The sequence below is a fragment of the Scyliorhinus torazame genome, chromosome 1 (assembly GCF_047496885.1).
Source record: "Scyliorhinus torazame isolate Kashiwa2021f chromosome 1, sScyTor2.1, whole genome shotgun sequence".
In the NCBI taxonomy this organism is placed as follows: Eukaryota; Metazoa; Chordata; class Chondrichthyes; order Carcharhiniformes; family Scyliorhinidae; genus Scyliorhinus; species Scyliorhinus torazame.
In genome coordinates this window covers 275,683,202-275,706,691 of record NC_092707.1, presented here as the reverse complement: position 1 = coordinate 275,706,691, position 23,490 = coordinate 275,683,202, and the positions used below count along the sequence as shown (strand labels likewise).

The 23,490-nt window shown below is 42.1% G+C and overlaps 1 protein-coding gene across 1 annotated transcript in view; it reads left to right on the top strand.

Moving 5' to 3' along the window:
• The window catches only part of jag1b (jagged canonical Notch ligand 1b), a 63,253-nt gene extending 40,002 nt beyond the window's left edge, over positions 1 to 23,251 (top strand). The window contains exons 9-26 of the mRNA XM_072506427.1: positions 255 to 368; positions 1,399 to 1,512; positions 2,156 to 2,202; positions 2,842 to 3,015; positions 6,413 to 6,563; positions 7,362 to 7,526; positions 8,103 to 8,216; positions 8,778 to 8,891; positions 8,991 to 9,104; positions 9,211 to 9,327; positions 12,250 to 12,277; positions 12,387 to 12,472; positions 14,612 to 14,725; positions 15,957 to 16,066; positions 18,287 to 18,520; positions 18,905 to 19,036; positions 19,572 to 19,722; positions 20,483 to 23,251. Coding sequence (XP_072362528.1) covers positions 255 to 368; positions 1,399 to 1,512; positions 2,156 to 2,202; positions 2,842 to 3,015; positions 6,413 to 6,563; positions 7,362 to 7,526; positions 8,103 to 8,216; positions 8,778 to 8,891; positions 8,991 to 9,104; positions 9,211 to 9,327; positions 12,250 to 12,277; positions 12,387 to 12,472; positions 14,612 to 14,725; positions 15,957 to 16,066; positions 18,287 to 18,520; positions 18,905 to 19,036; positions 19,572 to 19,722; positions 20,483 to 20,937 — 2,534 coding nt within the window. The 3' untranslated portion in view covers positions 20,938 to 23,251. The remainder of the gene's footprint in view (positions 1 to 254; positions 369 to 1,398; positions 1,513 to 2,155; positions 2,203 to 2,841; positions 3,016 to 6,412; positions 6,564 to 7,361; positions 7,527 to 8,102; positions 8,217 to 8,777; positions 8,892 to 8,990; positions 9,105 to 9,210; positions 9,328 to 12,249; positions 12,278 to 12,386; positions 12,473 to 14,611; positions 14,726 to 15,956; positions 16,067 to 18,286; positions 18,521 to 18,904; positions 19,037 to 19,571; positions 19,723 to 20,482) is intronic.
• The last annotated feature ends 239 nt before the right edge of the window (positions 23,252 to 23,490 follow it).

Here is a 23,490-nt window from a genome sequence, read left to right as displayed (position 1 = left end):
TGATATTGCTGTACGCAAAAAGGCACAGGAGAAGCAAAAAGAAAAAGGCACGCAGGCTATTCTTCTGACTTTGCAGTTTAAAATCAGTGTAACTGTTTGTTTTAGTATCGGGGCACACAAGTAAATGAATTTAGAAGTAAGATAAAGTGGGGGACGGGTGGTTGACTAATTCCAAGCAAACACCAAACTCGAATACAATTGTGGAATTTCCTAGGTATTTCACAATTTCCTTTGTCGTTCTTTTATTTGTGTAGATATCAACGACTGTGCTCCAAACCCCTGTGCCCATGGTGGTACATGCCAGGATATGGTCGATGGGTTTAAATGTCTTTGCCCACAACAGTGGATGGGCAAAAAGTGCCAATTAGGTAACTTTGCTTTTAAATATTAAAGTTTTTAACACAGCAAGCTGTTATTTTAACGTGTAGTGTTGCTCTTGTTTTGTTTTAAATGCCCTGTCTTTGGCTATCGTTCTTGGATGTCATACATGGTGGTGGTGAAAATCTCTTGAATGGGAAGCATGCACAGTATTTGTTCCTGTGGGAAAGACATCACACCTTTCTCAGCTCTGTCAGTGTTTTCTCAAGCCCTAGAGGACTTGCAGCTGGATTTAGAACGGGGATGATCTCTGAAAGAATGGGTCTGGCCGCATTCCTTCGGCAATCATTTAATCTGTCTGACTACAACGGGGGGCAAGCAGTGTCTCACTGGACTTTGAAAATGCTTGATTAACTCCTTTTTAAAAATATTGTTTAATCCTGCCTTTCTCACTATTGGTTAGTATCTGGGCTTGTGTCAGCGAATCGGGTCTAAACCGCATCTTGCCTTTTAGGTGGCAGTTGAATTTCTTTCTCCATTTCCCTTCTCCCTGTGCAGGCAGTGTTGGGTTGGTTGTGATTTGAGAGTTCCCCTAGAATGCCCATTGACTTGGGTGGATTGGCCATGCTAAATTGCCCCTTAACTGTCCCAAAAAGGTTGGGTGGGATTACTGGGTTACAGGGATAGAGTGGAGGCGTGGACTTATTAGGGTGTTCTTTCCACGGGCCAGTGCAGACCCGATGGGCCAAATGGCCTCCTTCACTAAATTCTATGACTTGTCAGTGAGCAAGATCCAAGACTAGTACATGACAAACACTGGTTTGGGGTTTTTGTCATCACCTTGTGATGAAGCGTCTGTGCTTTGTACAACGACTTTGCTGAGAAAAAGGATACGTTGCCAACTTGGGTTGCAATGGGAGCCTTGGGATTTGCAATCGCTATGCGTAAAACATAGTGGCTAATCATAGCCTTATTATAACATGTTCTCACCGCTTTGGTGCTGAGAATCTGCTCAACTGTCCCAAACAGCTATATTCACACTGTCTTGATATCTATTTTTTAAATCTTTTCTTGTCCCAGATGCCAATGAATGTGAGGGAAAACCTTGTGCAAATGCAAAGTCCTGTCGAAACCTGATTGGTGACTACTACTGTGATTGCATGCCTGGGTGGAGTGGCAAAAATTGCGATTTGGGTTAGTATTTTAAAGTGGGTGTGAGGGGGAGGGATTGTTTTTGGATCTGAAAGTATGCTGTTTGTAATGCTCAAATCTGCTTTCCGAATGATTGGCACTAAAATGTATCGTTCGGCAATGATATGACAGGGCAGGGCAAGTTCTCAAAGGGGAGTTGAAGAATCGGTGTGCATATAGTACAATTTTATCAGTCATTGAACCATAATGTAGCCACTTTATGATAACATTAAGAAACCAGCCAAAGCTGAAGTTTTCGTCACTATACTTTCAAAAGGGGTTGCCTGCCTGGTGTTAGACCCAGCACAATCTGATGCCTAAAAGCAAGCAGCAAATGTGATTGTTTTCTCTAGGTGCAAGAGTGGTTTTGAGTTTAATTTTAAAAGGGGCGGCACGGTGGCGCAGTGGTTAACACTGCTGCCTCACGGCGCTGAGGGTTCGATCCCAGCTCTAGGCCACTGACCGGGTGGAGTTTGCACATTTGCCCTGTCTGCGTGGGTCTCACCCCCACAACCCAAAGATACGCATGGTAGGTGGATTGGCCACACTAAATTGCCTCTTAATTGGGGGGGAAAAAAGTGAATTGGGTATTCTAAATTTATTTTAAAAAAGAGATTCTTTTTAAAAGTTTCCGTTTTATTCACAGATGTGAATGACTGTCACGGGCAATGCCAAAATGGGGGAACTTGCAAGGTGCGTATCTGCTTTTTATGTGAAAAGTATTTTTTCAAATAGCAGGGATTCCATTAAATATCATTCCGGTTTGCTCACAAGAGTAGATGGCGAGTGGCTTTTTCCTCTTGTGACTATATTTCGAACTAGGGGGCACAGTTTAAAAATAAGGGAACTACTGTTTCGATGCAGGTGAGGAGGAATTTCTTCAGTCATTCCGAGTTTGGAATTCTCTTTGACTGCGTGTTGTAGAGGCTGGGTTGTCCAAGGCCTAGCTCAAAGCTGGTGACAGGTTTTTGATCTACGAGGGTGTCTATAGTTATGGAGGTGACAGACGGGTGTAGTTGAAGCCACAGTCCGATCTGCCATGATCTTACTGAATGGTGGGCCAACCTCGATGGGCCACATGGCCTATTTCTCCTCTTGTGATGTGCTCAAGTTGAACACTTGGATAGATTTTGCACTAAATCCACAACTCATTGCAGTTTGGCAAGTGTGCGTTCCTAGTTTGAAGTTAGAATTGAGAGGAATCCTTTCAGCATCCTGCACCACACTGTCAGATACAATAAAGTTTGTTTTAGCTCACTGTAAAGACTTCACGATTTCAAGGGTTAAATGTGCTTGCACCAGCCTGACTAATTTTTCCCCCCCTCTTTTCAGGATTTGGTTAATGATTATCATTGTACCTGTTTGCCTGGCTATGCTGGGCGTGACTGTGAGAAAGACATTAATGAATGTGAGAGCAGCCCTTGCATCAATGGCGGTCACTGCCAGGATGAAGTCGATGGATTCCAATGCCTGTGCCCTGCTGGTTTCTCTGGCAACCTCTGTCAGGTGAGCCTTGAGTGCAATGCATACTCTGGATAACTAGGCTGCCACAGTTTTACTGGTATGCACTGTCGTTCAAAGTCATTTGAGGCTTTCTGCCCAATGGCCAGTGGCTTAGAATGAAAGCATGTACATTTTAAATTCCCATGTTTAGTCAAAGAAAGTGGTCTTTGTATCATGTGACAAAATGCTGGGTTGAAATAGCATAGTGACTATGTTACTGGACATTAATCCAGGCACCTGGGTTACTAGATCCTGGCATTGGCAAATAAATAAAAAATCTGGACTGAAAGTACTAATCTCAGTAATGGTGATCATGAAACGCCTGGATAGGGCAGCACGGTGGCGCAGTGGGTTAGCACTGCTGCCTCACGGCGCCAAGGTCCCAGGTTCGATCCCGGCTCTGGATCACTGTCCGTGTGGAGTTTGCACATTCTTCCCGTGTTTGCGTGGGTTTTGCCCCCACAACCCAAAGATGTGCAAGGGTAGGTGCAATGGCCACACTAAATTGCCCCTTAATTGGAAAAAATGAATTGGGTACTCTAAAATTTATTTAAAAATATGAAATGCCTGGATTGTTGCAGAACCCCTCTGGTTCACTTGTATGTCCTTTGGGAAAGAAAGTCTTTCCTTTAACATTTTTTCAATTAAGGGGCAATTTAGCATGGCCAATCTACCCACCCTGCACATCTTTAGGTTGAGGGTGAGACTCATGCAGACACTGGGAGAATGTACGGAAGTCTGTCCTTGCATAGTCTGGCCTACACATGACTCCAGACCAACACGTGATTTGTCTCTTTAAAAAATAAATTTAGAGTACCCAATTCATTTTTTCCAATTAAGGGGCACTTTGGTGTGGCCAACCCACCTAGCCCGCACATCTTTGGGTTGTGGGGGTGAAACTCGCGCAAACACGGGGAGAATGTGCAAACCACACGGACAGTGACCTGTGGCCGGGATCGAACCTGGGACCTCAGCGCAGTGAGGCAGCAGGGCTAACCACTGCACCACCATGCTGCCCACGTGATTGTCTCTTAACTGTCCCCTGAAATGGCTGAACAAGCCACTCCATTGTATTCAAGAAGGTGCCTCACCACCACCTTCCCGAAGACTATTTGTGATGGGATATAAATCCTGGCCTTGCCAGCATCTCATGAATGAATTAACAGGAAAAAGTACTTCATTGGCACAAAATGCTTTGGTACAATCCGAGGTCAGAGACTCCATATGGCACGGAAAACTACGACGTAGCATATTGCAAAGGTCCGTGACAGGCTGGAGGATTGGGAAACTTTCAAAGACCTACAAAGGGTTACTTCAAGAAAGAAATAAAAAGAGCAAATTATGAAATCTAACGCAAAAGATTCTAGAAGTCTATACAAAGAAAGAGTAGCTAAAGTCAACGGTGGTCCCTTAGAGAACAAGACTGGGGAGTCAACAATGGGGAACTCCTGGGGGAGGACACTAGAACCATCTCAATAGTAGCAGGTAGTGCAGAGGTTGTTGAAAAGGAGGAACTTGAAAGAATCACCATCAATAGGGAAAGAGTACTGAGCAAATTATTAGGATTAAAGGCAGACAAGGCCCTGGGCCTGATGGCTTCCATCCTCGGCTATTTATTGAAGCAAGTGGCAGCAGAGAGAAGGCATTGGTTATAATATTCCAAAATCCCTGAATACTGGAATGGATCCATTAGATTAGAAAAAGGCTAATAGCGTCCCTGTTCAAAAAAAGGGAGACTGGCACAAAGAAGAAAAATATAGACCAGCTACTTTAACGTTGGTCGTTGGGAAATTGTTGGAATCCATTATTAAGGACGTAATAACAGGACATTTGGAAAGTCTAAATGCAATCCATCCGAGTCAACATAGTTTTATGAAGGGTAAATAGTGTTGATTAAATCTTTGATGTAGCAAGCAAAGTGGATAATGGGGTTCCTGTAGACGTAGTATATCTGGAATTCCAGAAGGCATTTGATAAGCTGCCGCACACGAGGTTAATACACAAGGTGAGATCCCGCTGGGTTGGTAATAATAGATTAGCTTGGATAAAGGATTGGCTAACCAACAAAGGAGAGTGAGGATAAATGGATCTTTTTGTGGTTGGCAAATTGTAACTGGTGTTGTGCCAAGGTGGGGGGGGGGGGGGCTGCAACTCTTTACAATCTATATTCATGACTTGGATGCAGAGATAGAATGTACTATAGCCAAATTTGCAGATGTCACCAGTCTTTTGAAGAGGGAGTGAGCAGACAGAAATTTAGAAGATTGAGAGGAGATCGAATTGAGGAATAGAAGATGCTAAAGGAGGTTGACAGGTTAGATGTAGAGTGGATGTTTCCCCCTTCGACAAGGCTGAGGGGTGGCAGATTTGAAACCGAAAGGAGGAATTACTTCACTCAAAGGGTCGTGAATCTGGAATTCTCTACCCAGAGCGCAATGAATGTTGGAACACTAAACAAATTTGAGGAGATAAATAGGTTTTTAAATTAGTAGCGGGATGAAGGTTTATGGGGAGCAGGCAGAAAGGTGCAGAGGCTCTGAGACCAGCCACGATCGTATTGGAGCAGGTTTGAGGAGCTGATTTGCTTACTGCTGCTCCTAGTTCTTATTCAGCCCATCGAGTCTATGCTCTGTAGTGTAATACAGTCAGCCCCATTCGCCTTCATTATCCCTGTATCTTTGCAAATTTGTTTCTTGCAAGTGGTTGATGGCCTCCATGAATGGTGCTATAGAAATGCAGGTTCTTATTTTTAAACTGATTTTATTTTTATTTTCACTCTAGCCCTGGACATATTTTCTGGTGGAACCCCATGTGGTTGTATTAATATGTTTTATTATGTTAGTGTGACTCCTAGGCAAGAGACCTCTGCTCTGGGGGTTGACAAAGAAGAATGAGCAGGCAATCCTGTCATCGCTCAGCACCTTGTGCATCTCAACACCAAAAAAAAATCTCTCACTCGTGATTAGGAGCTCTGGCTGATTTGTGGTTTTTTTTTCTTCCCCTCCCCTCTTCAGTCCCAGGGTCATTAAGGTTAATTGCAGTGCCCAAACTGTTGGCTGCAGATTAACTAGCTCACCATGCCTTGGGATCAGATCACACCAGGGACCTTGTGGTCTGTCGGGTTCAGTTTTATGTTGCCTTTACCCAGCTGAGTCACAGAACAGTCCTTCTAACCACTGCAGCCTTTTTTTTGTTTGGCAAAATTGGGAGGCAGAATAGAAATTTAAGGGTGTTCGTGCAGACACCATATAGGTCAGTGCTAGCTGAAGTGTTATTAAACTCTAGCTATCGATTTAGATTGGTAAAGGTTTAATGTGCGCTGTCTTTCTTCAAATGTCTAATGTTACCTAGCCTCTTTAAATTAGAAAAACTTAACGATTTCCTTTTTTACGTTTTACAGCTGGACATTGATTATTGTGAACCAAACCCATGTCGGAATGGGGCGCAGTGCTTTAATCTGGCCAATGATTACTTCTGCAGCTGCCCAGAAGATTATGAAGGGAAAAATTGTTCCCATTTGAAAGACCATTGCCGAACTACTCCCTGTGAAGGTAGATCCTAGCCACTTGCTTCAAACAATGTTTTGTTATCCGGAGTGCTGTGGGGGTGGTGACGGAAAGAAATTAACGTTATGCCAGCTCTAAGCATAAGTTCTTCGAGTGGTCACTGCCTTTCTGGCTAAAGTTATTGGTTCACGGCATGGCTCGTGGGCCATCATTCTGAGTCCTGTCATCACAGTAAACAAAATGCATATCCTTGGATATTTTCAGAATGCTGTGGGAGTCTCCAGTTCCTACAGAATGGCGAGGACATTATTTTCAACGGAGCAGACCCAGGCTTAACCATTAACCAGCTCTGTGTGTGTTCCGCCTAATAATTGCTCTGTGGCTTTCTCATTCTGTTCTGTGGATGGAGAATGTTAGGTCAGACCCACCACAGAGCTCGACAGTAATTCCCCAGCTTGGTTCTGATATGTTTTAACATTTTACAAGAAAATGTAAGTACCTCAAGTGTTTATACTTGTGGGAAAAAAAATGCGGACAGTTGTTATGCAGGCAACACAGCATATGTTTTTTTTTGCGTTCTGTATGTTTCTAAAACATTGCATTTTGTGGTTCCCGACTCGTTTACCCCCATTGCCTTGTGCAACAAAAAGAATCCTTGTTTGATGTGGAATAGTGGCAGCTTTCCAAAGGTTGGGACTCTGCTCTTAAATTCCACAAAATATTTAAAATGATCGGTAGCTGTACTTGCATCTGGATGCCCTACTGTTATCGTTTGCATACGCGTTCATTGACATGGGTCTGAGAAATTCCATTTAAAGTATTTTGCTTCCTGGTATTTTTCAGTTATTGACAGCTGCACTGTCGGTGTAGCGTCCAACAGTACGCCCACTGGGATACGCTACATCTCCTCAAATGTTTGTGGACCTCACGGCAAGTGCAAGAGTCAAGCAGGAGGAAAATTCACTTGTGACTGCAACGAGGGATTCACCGGCACTTACTGTCATGAAAGTGAGGATAACTTTATCTTTTCTCCCCCTTTCTTCACTCTTCCCCTCTGCAGTACCTCCGCTAGCTTCAGTTCCTCCTTTTGTAAATGTTGAGCTGCAGGTCATAACCGTTCTTGCACTAGAGAAGCAGAACCTCTTTTGTTTGAACCTTGGACTGTGCTGTAGGTTAGACATATTTCCTTGACTATCAAGGCTTTTATTTTCCCTTATGACCTTGTGGCATCTGTGAATAATCAGCTAGTTGTCCCTGATCTTGACACAATTCACTTGTGGCTAGACCACACTTCGTAACAGAGGGCAATTTGCAAACTTGTGATCAATTTTCTGTCTCAAGTTTGTTTGAAGCAGCGACCTTTGTTTCAACAGGAGATTAAAACAGTCAGGCTATTTAATAGTCTTTATCTATACTCTTATTTTCTGAGATCCGATTGCAATTGAATTTAGCAGGAGCTTACTGCTCGTTTAGTGTTATTGATCCAAATGTCAAGCTTGAGAATTTTACGCTGACGATAGTGAGCGTTGAAAAAACGAGAAGTTTACTTTTGTGAAATGACATTCTACGTTTTCCCCATTACAGACATTAATGACTGTGAGAGTGATCCTTGTAAAAATGGTGGGACCTGCATTGATGGAGTCAACATCTATCAGTGTATATGTCATGAAGGATGGGAAGGGGTCCTTTGCCAAATCAGTAAGTCGATCAGCCTCTGAATTATCTTGCACCTCAATGTTCAGCGCGTGATGGAGAACTTATTTTTTTCTGCAATCTGTTCAGTAAATAAATCTGAAATAGCTCCACACCTCGGACCATTGCTTTTTTATTCCCTTCATAGAATCATAGAAAGTCTATGGCACAGAAAGAGGCCTCTTGGCCCATGTCTGTGCCGGCCAAAAATACGAGTCTTCCCAGCCTATTCCCGCTTTCCAACATTTGTTCTGTAGCTCTGCAAGTTAAGGCACGTGGAGTACCTATCCATACACCTTCAGTCTTGGTTGTACTCCTGAGGTTAGATGTTTTAGCAAGTAGGTATGTGTAAATTTCATTGTATTTGCCAGAATTGGAGGAGCACAGAGATCTTGGAGGAGGCTACTTGGATATTGGGGGTGGGGGATGGAGAGGCTGCATGGTGTGGTGGGTGCGGGAAGATATGGGCAGGTTCACTTGGTATGAAATAATGCTACCTCACAGCCTGATGCAATGCAAGTCAGTTGTGCACCTGTTAAGTTTAGGCTTTGCATGTCTATTTTGCAGATATCAATGATTGCAGCATAAACCCATGTCAGAATGGAGGCAAATGTCAGGATCTGGTGAATGACTTCTATTGTGAATGCAAGAATGATTGGAAAGGCAAAACGTGTCATTCCAGTAAGTGTTTTTGGCTTAATTCCTCAGTGTTTTAAGTTCATTGTGGTACTCTCACAAGAAAACTGAACCTTTCACTGTTAAACTTGTGGTGCTTTGCAGGGGATAGTCAATGTGATGAAGCCACATGCAACAATGGCGGGACATGTTATGATGAAGGAGATACATTTAAGTGTATGTGCCCTGTTGGCTGGGAAGGTGCCACTTGCAACATAGGTAAGTAAATTGTATGATTTAAAAAAAAAAAAAAAAAAAACATTTATTTCTCGTGCCGTTGGCTAAGACTGCAATCTTTTTTTTTTCCTCTTCCCTCATCCCATAGCAAGAAACAGTAGCTGTCTGCCAAATCCTTGTCAGAATGGTGGAACCTGCGTGGTCAGTGGAGATACCTTTACTTGTGTCTGCAAAGAAGGCTGGGAAGGACTCACGTGTTCGCAGAGTGAGTGCCAGTGTTCTGTAGTAGTAGAGCTATAACCGTGCTGTGTTTGTTACTCTTGCGAACAGCCACACCATTTCCCATTGCCAAAACTATTCAATATGCTTCACACAGCAAGTTACTTTCTTTGAGCTTGTGCGTTTTATCCAGGCAAATGATCGGTGGGGTACATAGATCATTAAAATGTCCTGAAAAGGTATAGGAGGAAATAATAAAAGGTAAATGGAATGCTAGCCTTTATGTATAGAGCACAAGGGGAGGAAGTTCTGCTTTACTTGTACAAAGCTCTGATTAGACTGCATCAGGGGTTACTGAGAGCAGTTCTGAGCACCACACCTTAAGGAAGATATATTGACCTTGGAGGGAGTGCAGCCTAGATTTGCCAGAATGATACCTGGACACCCAAGGGTTAAATTGAAGAGATTTTATTCGCTGCAATCTAGTCTGTAAGGAGTGATTTTAGGGAGGCTTGTTTCTGCTCTAATTTAGCAGCGTGAGGGGTGACTTGATTTGTTTTATACAGTCTTTAACGGACTCGACAAGTTAGATGCGGAAAATATATTTCCTCTTGTGGGTCAGTCTAGAACTAGGGGGCCCTGTTTAAAATTAGGTGACGCCCTTTTAGGACACAATAAATTTTCTTTTGAGGGTCGTGTGGGCAGCGGTAGGTAGATTGTTGTGAAGCAAACTCAAACAGATCAAGCATAATCTTATTGAATGGCAGAACCGGTTTGAGGGTCCGAATGGCCAACTTCTCCGTCTGATTCGATTGGAAAAGTTTCAAGATTTTATTTCCTCTGGTTGGGGAGTCTCTAAATAAGGGACATTGCCTAGAAACCTTTTCAGGAGTGAAATTAGGAAACACGTACATGCAGTGCTGTTCTATAATTGGTAATTGATGCTGGAACAGTTGATGTAAAATGTTTAATAAAATAAAGAGTACCCACTTATTTTTTTCCAAGAAGGGGCAATTTAACATGGCCAATCCACCTATCCTGCAAATCTTTCAGTCATGGGGAGAATGTGCAAACCCACAGACAGTGACCCGGGGCCAGGATCGGACCTGGGTCCTTGGCACCATGAGACAGCAGTGCTAGCCACTGTGCTGCCCTCTATGTTAAGTTTGAGAATTTTTGTTTGCCACTTATCCCTTTTTAATAGCTGCTGGTTGAGGTGGGTATATAGAGTTAGTTCAGAGATTAGCAATGAGCTTATTGAATAGCGGAGCGGATTTGAGGGGCTAAATGGTCTAACTCCTATTCCTTTGACCACAATTTGTTGTTACAATATTCATGAAACTAATGGTTCTTGCTTGTTGTCTGCCCACCCCCACCAACCTTCGAATGGAGTGAATGATGTGAGGATGCTTTACTTGTGCAGTGGGTTCAAACAAACTCACCACAAAGCCTTGTCCATTTTGGACTTTGCACAATACTATCAGTATGACGAGTGCTTCCAAATTAAACCCTGTGCCACTGAAAATTAAAAGAGTGAGGAGTCTCATTTCTTTGGTTTTTAATTGGAAGGCCTGGATAGAATAGATGCGGAGAAGATGTTTCCACTTGTAGGAAAAGCCAGAACCAGAGAGCACAATCTCCGACTAAAGGGACGTCCCTTCAAAACCGAGATGAGGGGGAATTTCTTCAGGCAGAGGGTGGTGAATCTGTGGAACTCTTTGCTGCAGAAGGCCAAATCACTGAGTGTGCTTAAGACGGAGATAGATAGGTTTTTGATTAATAAATGGTTATGGGGAGAAAACAAGAGAATCGGGATGAGAAAAATATCAGCCATGATTGAATGGCAGAGCAGACTCGATGGGCCGAGTGGCTTAATTCTGCCCCTATGTCTTGTGCTCTAATTGCTGTTGAAGGTTTTGCATATTTTTCACCTCTCTCAACCCAATCTTTAATTTCCTTTCTTTCTGTACCCGATTTGATATTGACTTGACCCACCCTTTCTCAGCCCTTGCACTGTTAATCTATAGAACCATAGAATTGTTGGTGCCGAAGGAGGCCATTCTACCCATCGAGTCTGCGCCAACTCTCCGAAAGAGCACCCTATCTAGGCCCACTCCCCGCCCTATCCCCGTAACCCCACCTAATCTGCACATCTTTGGACTGAGAGGGAACCCACGCAGACACTGGGAGAAAGTGCAAACTCCACAGTCACCCAGGCCAGAATTGAATGCTAACCACTGTGCCACGGCAGAACAAAAGATGGTGAAACAAAGGAGATACTTGGTTACTTTACCCTGTTCACTTCCTTGATGTCCTGTTTCGCTCCCTGTGCCATTACCAGTTGGCATTTACTTTCAGTGGGTTTCCACAGGCAGAATATGCAATATTAAACCAGTAAAGAAGGCAAGTCCAGCGAACAGATACTGCGTTCGCTCCTCTGTCAGATTTTGGCCCCCGTGTCTTGAATTTAATTTCACCATGTTTATGTTCCCTTCTTGGCTTTGTTTTTCTGAAAGCAGGCAAAATAAGCATTTTAACTGCGACTCTTGCCAGATCTAATCGCAATCCATTTTACTGCCCAGCTCTAGACCTGTGCCTGGGAGAGAGACACAAATTGCATAAATGAACGCAGATGTGATCTTTTTCCCAACATTCTTGGCTGATGGGTGAAATGTCTGCTTTCACTCATTTCTTCCTGTTAGTTGCTTTACAAGGACTGCCTCCCCATGCGCACATCTGTCAAGATGTATTTAGCACAGTCCATGGTGAAAGCCTGGAATCCATTCAGAAGAGTAACAGCCTATTTGACAAACCGTAAATGACTTCCTACACTTTAATCATAGGCCTGTTAACAAGTAACCACCTTGGGGCGTGAGTACAGTGGGAATTTTGTTTCACAGAAGTCTCTGCAGCTCATCATTAAAACCTTAATTTTTTGTGATTTTCTTTTCTCTTTTTCCCCCCCCAGATACAAATGACTGCAGTCCGCACCCATGGTAAGTGTGGTTTCAGAGTTTTTAAAAACTGTATAATTTTTTGCATTCTTTTCTCTACTTTGTGTGATTATTTTGCCGCCACCTCTAACATTAACTTTGCAATTTTAAGTTACAACAGTGGCACTTGTGTGGACGGTGAGAACTGGTATCGATGTGAATGTGCTCCTGGTTTTGCAGGACCGGATTGCCGTATCAGTAAGTATTAAAATATGGCATCACTACTTGCTTTTTAGGGCTTACTGAATTGTTAATTGCATTAGCCGCGAGCTATCCTTAAACCGGGTGAGCAACAGTTTTTGAATGAACTAGACTCCAAAACCCCTTTATTTGCATCGCATTCACTGAAAAGCCATTTAGTTATTTTATTACAATTGTATTGTGGTATTGGAGGTTAACCAATGTAGATCTTTTGGTTCAAGAAGGGGACAATAAAGCAGTTAACTACAGGCTCATTTTTTTTTTTCTAATGTTGCCTGCAGGCAAGTTAAAAGTCCATTATCCCATAAAGATTAAAATGAGTTAGCATTTAGAAATGTGTGAGGCAGAATATTCAGCATTGAACTTTCAAAGGGAAGACACATTACTGCTCACTTTCTTCAATAAACCTCCTGATGAAGGACTTGCAATATGTGGGCAGTTGGACTCTCTTTAGAGTACCTAATTCTTTTTTTTAACCTATTAAGGAGCGATTTAGCATGACCTATCCTTCATATCTTTTTGGGTTGTTGGGGTGAGACCCAGGAGAATGCGCAAACTCCACATGGACAGTAACCCATGGCCAGGATTGAACCCTGGTCCTCAGCGCTGTGAGGCAGCAGTGCTAGCCACTGTGCCACCGTGCTGCCCTAGGGCAGTTTGATTCTCAATGCATTGGATAACTTTCCATTAAGCCTTTCTAGAAAGATTCCGGTGGATGGCCTAGACTAACAGTATGGACAAGAAATGTTGGTTCCTAGACCGGGTAGAGTTGAGTTGGGTTCCCCTCGATGTCCGGAAGTGAATTGGTGTCTGTGAGCAAAGTCTCAAATCTTGAAAATAGCCAGTCTGCCAAATGCTGCAGTGATCCTTGGAAATAAAGGAGGACGTGCATTAGTGGTATGATCAAATGGGTGGCAGATGCAACTTAATGTGCGTCAGTAAAATATTTTGTTTAACTGTGTTTATTGTACAACAGCAGTGGTCAGCACTGCTGCCTCAGAGCGCGAGGACCCGGCTTCAATCCTGGCTCTGGGTCACTGTCTGTGAGAGTTTACACATTCTCCCTGTGTCTGCGTGGGTCTCAACCCCACAACCCAAAGATGTGCAGGGTAGGTGGATTGGCCATGCTAAATTGGCCCTTAATTGGGAAAAAAAAATAATTGGTACTTTTTAAAATTTAATAAAAGCTATATTTATTGTGCCACCGTTGAGCTGGTTTTCTGTAATCAACATTTTATTTAACTAAAACCCAGACCTGAATGAATTATGACCTTGGCCACCATGATTTGCGCTATTTCTGCCCTGCTTATTTCCTTTTTTACTCTTACTCAGGCCTGCTTGAAAGCTGGCTGTACAGAGCAGCTTAAACTCTCAACTCTGGGCATATTGCTGTGCCAGTCACCATGAGTTTGCAGAGGCTATTTTGGACTTTGCTCCTGGTTTGATTATTTGAAAATGATACCACCAAAGTAAACTGGTGAATAGCTAGTTAATCAAAATGGACGTTTAAATTGATGTTTAAACTGTTTTGGTGCCATTTCATTCTGCTTTAGTTCTTTTTTTTCTTTATAGTTTTCTGGCAATACAATTGCTAGATAAAGGCTCCGTTGTGATGCCACTGTAGTTAAATGGACTGTTGACTTCCCTGTTGCTTCACGTCACTAGAAGGTGAACGGTTCCTATTGAATGCACCCAGATGGCAAGTCATCACCTTCAGGAGGAGCAGGAGGAAAGATTTGAAACCAAATATTGCTCTTTGAAACTGGCTGATTTCTGTCTGCCCCACATTTTCTGCTGGTTGGCATACCAGCCAGTTACTTGTAGTCGAGACCATCACAGGTTTATAAAACTATTAATTTGATGCAAAGGCAGCAGTCTTTCGATGATTTTTGAGTGCATCCCTCTGATGTCTGGCTGATCTCTTACGATAAAGTGAGAGATTCCAACCAAATGTGAGATTTTAAGCTTCTAAGTGAGACTGACAATTGAGCAGCACTGTTTTTTTAAGTTATGATGAAAAACGCTGGAAAAGCTCAGCAGGTCAGTCAACATCTGTGGAGAGAGAAATGGTGTTGACGCTTCAGGTCAGAACGGTGAAGTACCTTGGTCTCATTTGTGAAACAATTACCTTTTCAGATATTAATGAGTGTCAGTCTTCACCTTGTGCTTACGGGGCTACATGTGTGGACGAAATCAATGGCTATCGATGTATTTGCCCTCCAGGCCGCAGTGGCCTCCGATGTCAAGAAGGTAAAACCTGTTTTCCAAGCACACTGGATTTAAATATATTGGATGTATCCCTTAAATGTAGATACGATTAAGGGGTGTTCTGATTAGAAGTGTTTACGATGATTAAATGATTTGCCAGGGTAGATAGAGACCCAGAACATGGGTGCATACATTAAAATGAGAGCTCGGCCCTTCATGGGGTGAAGCACTTGGTTCAAAGGCTAGTGGAGATCTAGAACTCTCCTCTTCTACTAGCTACTGAGGCTGGGGGTGCTAATGGAATGTTTCAAAACTGAGGGGGGGTTTCCGGGTAAGGATATCGAGGGTCGGGCGGCATGGTGAGCGCAGTGGTTAGCACTGCTGCCTCACTGCGCTGAGGTCCCAGGTTCGATCCGGTCCGGGGTCACTGTCCACGTGGAATTTGCGCACACTCCCCGTGTCTGCGTGGGTCTCGCCCCAACAACGCAAAGATATGCAGGGTAGGTGGATTGGCCATGCTAAATTGCCCCTTGGAAAAAAAAATAATTGGCTACTCTAAATTTATTTTAAAAAAAAAAAAGGATATTGAAAGTCATGCTTCTTGGCCTTTTGACTAAGACCACGCGTCAGATGAAGTCCAAGATGAGGTGCAATGCCTTTTCCTGTCAGCTTGGATTTGTATGTCTCTCTTGTGGAGACCATGAATTGGCTTCAATTGAATTGTTTTTTGGAACAAGCAATTAGATTGATTAAGGGTTTGCCCTGTCCACTCTGCATTGGCTTTGTAACTTTATGGATAAGATTTAATAAAACAAATTAAGAGGATTTTGAGGGTTACAGAAGCAAGGCGGGGGATGGAGGGACTGATCAGATGAAATAAGAGCAGGAAGGAGGAGGCCATTTGGCTCATTGAGCTTGCTCTGTTATTTAGTACTCATCATGACTGATCTTTGGCCTCAAATTCACTTTCTCCCATGATCTTCATGGCAGAACAGGTTAGAGGGGCTGAATGGCCTTTTCTTAGCCCATTGTCTAATTTCTTTGTACAATATATATATTTTACTCTTGCCTGTTGCATTTACAGGAAAAGGGTTTAAACATAACTAGCTTCCTTGCACATCAGAATGATTTTAACATTGTTCATGATATGGTTTTGACTGTTGAGGCACTGGGAGTTCCGAATTCTACTCTGCAAAATGTCAGTTTTCAAGGCTGTTTTTTCCCGCCCTGTGATAAAGATGTAGTTTTAATGTTAATCTCTGTCCACATACAGTTACAGGGAGAGCTTGCATCCTGAAAGATAGTGTTGCATCGCATGGAGCTAAATGGGAAGAAGATTGCAATGGATGCCAGTGTCATAACGGCAGAGTTACGTGCACAAAGGTATGATCAGTGCAACACTGCACTCAAATCTGTGAAAATAGAAGTTATTTTCTAAAATACAAATAAATAATTGAATATTGCTGTAAAGAAAGACATGTTACTGAAGCTTTTCATCTTGCACTCATGAATGAAATGAAAATCGCTTATTGTCACAGTAGGCTTCAAATGAAGTTACTGTGAAAAGCCCCTAGTCGCCACATTTCCGGTGCCTGTTCGAGGAGGCTGTTACGGGAATTGAACCGTGCTGCTGGCCTGCCTTGGTCTGCTTTAAAAGCCAGCGATTTAGCCGAGTGTACTAAACCAGCCCCTGGTTGGGATGAAGGAGTGACTTTAGCAACATGAAAAGGGATGCTGGCCCACAGCATGCTGGTCAAAGAGGAACATCAAAGGACTATTAACAAAGAGTAAAATAAATGTGATGGTTGCAGGATCCATGGATCTTATTTAAACCAAGCTGGTGATGGGGATTTACCTTTACAGTCTAACCATATTTTACAAACTGTCTCCCCACATTTTGCACATTCAAGCTAGTAATGGTTAGCGGAGAATTGTTTTTGCACTTTTTAGATAGCGGAATTTCAAACATCCATGAATTTGCCTATTTGCCTTTCTGCTTTCCATCCATCCTTTTTTAAAATAAATTTAAAATGTCCAATTCTCTTTTTTACCAATTGAGGGACAATTTAGTGTGGCCAACCCACCTACCCTGCACATATTTGGGTTGTGGGGGCGAAACCCACACAAACATTGGGAGAATGCAAACTCCACATGGGCAGGGATCGAACCTGGGACCTCGATGCCGAGAGGCAGCAGTGTTAACCACTGCACCAGCTTTCCAACCATCCTAATGAAGGATCATTTAATTGCCTCCTTGGTGGGAGTTGTGAAAGTATGGTTGAATGATCTATCATCTTTCCACAAGCGACTGGCTTTGCTCGTTTACACTCTTCCCCGTTTCTTCTCTCCTCCCAACCCCAATTAGCTTGTCTGAAATAGGAATCAGTAACTGGTGTGTGGGGAATTATATTTTGGATGATTGATCTTGTGTCAATAAGATTGAGCAAGAAAATGTATGCTCCAGTATGGAATTTAGCTAGGATATTGCCAACTGCAGGGAGGAGAGTGCAGAACTTCAGAACGACCTAGGTTAGCGGAATGGACAGACTGGCCGATGAAATCTAATGCAGGGAAGAGTGAAATGATGCATTTTGGTAGGAAGAATACAGATGTAAAATAAAGTGGGTTGCAGGAGCAGAGACCTAAGCATATATATGTGCATAAATCATTGATGGTGTGACCGTGACTAATAAAGCATAGAGCTTCCTAGGCTTTATTAATAGAGATATAAAATACACAAACAAAGCACTTTTTATGTTAAAATGGTATAAAACACTAGTTTGGCCTTAACGAGTATTACATCCAGTTCTGGGCCGCACCACACTTTCGGAAAAATGTATAGGCATTTAGAGGGTGCGGAACAAATTCACGGGAATGGCTCCCGGGGATGAGGAACTTCAGTTATCTAGATAGATTGGAGACATTGGGACTGTTCAGCTTGAAGGGAAGGTTTGAGAGGTTTGATTGAGGTTTTTAAAATCACGCGAGGACAGAGCCAATGGAGAGAAACTGTCCCCATTGGTGGAGAGCACAGGTTTGAGGCAATTGGCAAAAGAAGTGATGATGACATGAGGGAAAACCTTTTCACCCAATGTCCGGTTAGGAACTGGAAGGCACTGCCCCAGTTGTGGTGGTGACAGGTTGAACTGAGGCTTTAATAATAAAAACAATTTTTAAAAAATTGGGGATTATTATGTGAAAAGAAAATGCTTGTGGAACTGTGGAGGAAAGGCCCAGGTGGCGCTAGGAGAACTGCTCCTTTCAGAGAGCCAGCACTGACATGATGGTCAGAATGGCCTCATTCGGCGCTGTAACCATTCTGTGAAAAGAAGTGGTGATCTATTCTGTTGCATTAACATAGAAAATACAGCACAGAACAGGCCCTTTGGCCCACGATGTTGTGCCGAACCTTTGTCCTAGATTAATCAATTGATGAGTATTTTATGTACATCTTTACCCCGCAATTGGCAGGATGTTTTTTTTATAGGGTTTTTTGAGAAGCCTGTTCTAAAACTGCACCCAAGATCCAGAAATTATTTTTGAGGAATGCTTTGATGAGAATAGTCTCTGTCTATAATGAATTGAATCAATTCTGTCTTGTAGATGTGGTGCGGGCCTAAATCTTGCAGAGTTGACGGGAAAGGCCATGGTGGTTGTCCAGCATGGCAAACCTGCATCCCTATTCAGGAAGGCCACTGCTTTGTTCCTCCATGTGTGGGCCTGGGTGAATGCTCATCTACTCGCCCAACAAAAACCAGATGTCAGCCTAACGTGGATTACCTTGACAGTACTTGTGCCAAGATCACTCTTGCTATTAACAAGGAGATGCTTCGACCGGTATGTGAAAGTAGATACTTTGTTTCATGTGATGTGGGTGCCTCTAACTGTCCTCAGTGGTGAAGAGCTGTTGCCTTGAATACAACTGAAATGGCTCATTAGGCCATTTCAAAGGGCAGTTGAGAATCCACCATATTGATATTGGTCTAAACTCTTTTATGTCGGCCAGGCTGGGTAAGGATGGCAGATTTCCTGCCCTAAAGATTCAGGAACCAGGTTTTTAAGGCCAATCCAGTAGTTTCATGGTCACCTGTATCATTAGATAATTCCTTGTATTCCAGGGAGCAATTGTAATGTTAGTGACTGTTTCGAATCCCTGTTTCTATTTTGGCTGTATTGAAAGATTTACCTGGTATTATCTTAATTTGATTTGTTTTCTTTTAGGGTGTTACGACTGAACAAATCTGCGCAGAACTGAGGCATCTGCAGATTTTGCGCAACCTTTCGGTGGAATATTCGCTTTATCTCATCTGTGAAAAAACCCACTCTGCTGCTAATGAGATTAACGTGGCAATAGTAAGTATCTCTCTGCATTTAAATGTATTAAAGTTGCAAACAGACCTGGTGTCGATAAGGTCAGTTTGGAAAATACTTTCTTTAAGCCCGTCCTTGCAAAATCCAAACCAAAACCTCTACTGTTGCAAGTGATTGGGCTGCACGTGCGGAACAACCTGGAGTGCGCTGTACAATAACAAATCTAGTTATCAGCCAAACCCGGGTGGCTCTTGTAAACTTTCAAAAAAAGCCACATACATTCATGCACAATGCTCTGCTCATGAAAGGAATATGTTTGAGCCTTGCATCATTTTTGAATTATCAGAGAGCTTGAGGAGTCTATAGCTCCCCATTCATTGCTTTCTCCACGGCAAAGCCTCTGACAATCTGAGTTGACCTGTCAAACAATCAGCACTTTTTCTTCCTCTAGTATAAATTGTTTTGATTTTTGAAATTTGGCATTCTTGCAGTTGTCCTTATGAGTGAAAAGATTTATCAACATGTCTCTTTTCAATAATATAATTTTTTTAAACCCTTGCTACCTCCCGCTCTGCAGTCAGTGGAAAATTCTGTCCAGGGAAAGAATCCAATCAAAGATATAACTGAAAAGATTATGGACGTCATTAGTAAACCTGATGGAAACAACACACTCCTTGGAGCAGTTGCGGATGTCAGAGTCCAAACAATGCATGAACCGCTCAAGCCAGGTAAGGCCTGATGCAAGTCGGAATTTAAGAAAAAGACAGCTCTGAAGCTCAGGTTATTGTTTGAAGCATTTTCCTGTGAGGATAGGGACCGATAAAACAGTGATGTCAGCCTGAGATTACTATGAAACCCACTGACCTGTTTTAGGTTGGAGTTGGGTGCTGCTGTCCTTTCCCAGACAACCCACCTTAGTACCAGATAACATGGTCCAACGTCAACCAGGAAAATCAGCAAATGTGGGTCTGTATACAGATAAATGCACAAGCGGCCGGACCACATACACTGATTTTGTTTTCTTTCTCCCTGCCTGTCCCACCCTCAACCACCATCTGTCCAAAATAAAATGCTTTCTATAACTGACATTAAGGGTGACTAGTGCCGGAACATTATTTCTCATTGCACAGTCCTCTGTTGTAGAGGCACACAAGGTTTAGGAAACTATACCTTTATTCTCTATTGAAATTTCTCTCCCACTCTTCTGGAAAGTGCATCCCCTCTCGATTCTACAAAGTATAGTTTGGCATTCACAGACATGTGTCTGTGGAGGTCACTGGCTCATGATGCGAAGTGCAGACTCCAGGGACTGATGTTTTAATTGCAGCAATCCAGTCATCACTGTGGTTGAGACGCACCAGCTCGGTGACTACGCGATCAGTTTTGGTTTCTGTGGGCACTGCTTGGCTCGGGCATCTTCAGCGACGGCTTTGGGAGCTTCCCTTCACTGCTGTTGTGCTATTTTCACTGTGTTCTTTCTCATTGTAGATTTCCTGGTCCCCTTGCTGAGCTCCGTGATCACAGTCGTTTGGATTTGTTGCTTTGTAATGCTGTTTTTCTGGTGGATACGCCGTCGGAGAAAACGCAGCAGTCCTACTCCCACAGCATCTGACGACACGACAAATAATGTCCGAGAGCAGCTACATCAAATAAAAAATCCCATCGACAAGCACGGAATGAATAGTTCAGCCAGCAAAGACTACGAAAACAAAAATTCGAAAATTGCCAAAATAAGGACGCATAACTCAGAGCTAGAAGAAGTGGATGTGGACAAGCACCAGCAAAAGACAAGGTTTTCCAAACAGCCTGCATACACGCTGGTAGACAGAGATGAAAAGCTGGCGCAAGGCACTCCTACAAAGAATCCGAATTGGACAAATAAACAAGATAACAGAGACTTGGAAAGTGCACAGAGCTTGAGTCACATGGAATACATTGTATAGCAGTCAGCAGTGTTGCCTATTTAATAGCCTTTTGCTATCCTTAAAAGGCTCAAAGTCAAGTTCCTAAATTGTTCTGTAATATTTGTGTAAAGGGTATTAGTGACAAAGAATCCCTACGTTTGTTCAAGTTGAGGTGCACTGAGACATTGATAGTTGCTGTGGTTGGTTGAGATTACACAGGCTGCATCCTCTCACCTCTATGCAAAACTAGTCAAAGTGCCCTGATGTAAATTCAGTTACTGTTAACGCATTGCTGAACCATTCTGTAATTAAAACGCAGTCTAATTAGGATTCCATGCCCGTTTCAAACTGAAACCCAGTTGTAGGTGTTTGCCCGCTCCCAGTTTAATTTAAGATGGTGAATCTTTATTTATTTTTTCCTGGCTCTGATCTCTCAGTATTGTTTAAGTTGTGTATAATAGGTTTGACTTTTGACTTTTGTTAAGTCTAGTTTTGTAAGTGCCTATGCAGTGGAAACCACAGCAATCATCAACATCCAAGATGATTTTTCTTTTGTTTGGTGGGGGGGGCAATGTCAGCAGTTGCTGTTCAGATGAAGAATTTAATAAAAAGGCCAAGTGTTTATGATTTTGTATAAATGTAAATACTTTTTTAATTAATCACTGTGTATATTTGATTTAATAACTTAAATAATCAAGAGCCTTAAATACCATTCCTTTATTTATATGTATGTTTAGATTTGAAGGTTTTTGATAGCTTTGTAAGCTTATGGCTCCTTTATTTTTGATGAATTGTTTCTTTATGTTTCTTGTAATGTTGCCTACATGCCAAATTTGAGGTGTGTTTAGATGCCGAATAGATTATTTTATAGCACTAGCAATGGCCTTGTGCCTCGGAACTATTTTGTACAATGTCAGATATTTTGGATCAATTTCTATATCACTTCAAGCTCTTTTTTTTTTTTTTTGGCCAGGATTTTTTTTTAAATATACATCAATTTGAGATGAGCGGAGAGCATTAGACTAGAATGCTTTGATATTTGCTGCTTTAGTGTTTAAAAACATTTGAGTGACAAGCAGGCAAACTGCGAACAAAATACACTTGTAAGGGAACAAATTAACCTATTTACTTTTGTGTAACTGAAATGTGAGTGGTTGCATGTACTTAAAAAAATAAAAAATAAAAAAAATACATTGAAGATCTCCTAGATAGATAGTGCATTTGAATTAAAAAGCACAGCACAACATTGTTTTGTAAATCCTGATCTTTCACCCTGGATATAATATTGAACCACTTGTAGATTTGATTTTTGTAATAACATACCTGCATTTAGAAAGTATTCTAATAATAAGCTAGCTGTTGAATACTTGAATGGTAGATTTTTCCAGTGAGATCACTATGTAGAAATGCCGAGTCACACTGCCTGCCTTAGCTGAGGGAATCCAAGTGCTTCTGCAGAGTATATCTATACTGAAATGAAAAGGCTCTTAAACATGGTAATCTCATTGGTAAAACCTTGATCTTGATGTTTTCCTGTGTATTGTGACATTAGTGTTATATGAACATGATGCATCTGTGTTGCTCCTGGCAGATTTTGGAAATTAATATTTATTAAATATTTTGATACAACAATGCACTACTGTTGTGTGCTTTCTTTTTCAAGACTTGCATGCATTTCCATAATTCCATAATAAAACATTAACATTACACGATCAGTTCTAAAGATGTGCCCCTTGGCGTTTATCCAGTTCTGAAATTTCCTCCTGGCTAGATTGCAAAACAACATTGATAATACAGGTACTTTTGTACCTTGAGATCCAAAAGACTGACTTGTACAGTGCACTGCAACTAACCCGAACAGTAACATATCTTTTGGTTAGTAAAAATTCTGGGATATTAGCAACACGCTTTAAGTAGTTTTGGCCAGTTTGGTGACTCTTTCTTTGTAAATTTCTGCAAATCTGTTCTCCAATTGCGCACTCTAGCATGGGCTGCAGATGGTTGTTGATCTTTTCACCAATTGGACAGAGGGGGCACCACTTTGATGTAGGCAAGTAGCTGCATTATCACAGGTTGTCTTGTATTCCTTTCAGGCTGCCTGCAAGAGCTTTTTGTTGTGTAGTATAAAATAGCTGGTTTAAGATGACTTCCCATAATTTGGTTCACTGTTTCATAAATATTTTGTTAAGCAACTTGTATGTTACTTTCGAGTTCTTACTGTCCAGTTTCTCCCAGTTTGTGTAATAATCACTACTTGCTGACTGTTTAATTCTCTGTAACATGTCTGTATGTTGTGACTTTTTCTTGTGCCCATTTTCCGGAAAATCCCAATAAAAAAAGTTTTGAACAGAAATAGTTCGATTTATGGAAGATTTTTGCTCTTAAAATAAGACTTTTGCTCTTAAAATTTATCACTCGGTTTGCCCATCACTCCATGTGGGTGGGGCAGGGTGGGGGACTAGAACCGTTTTTAACAACCTGTTGTGAATTCTAGTAATCAAAAACATTAATGAGGGATTAATTAATATTCTCTTAGTCTGGATGGCCAACTCTACTGATTATGTTGGGCAAAATCTGTACTAATTTCCCCAG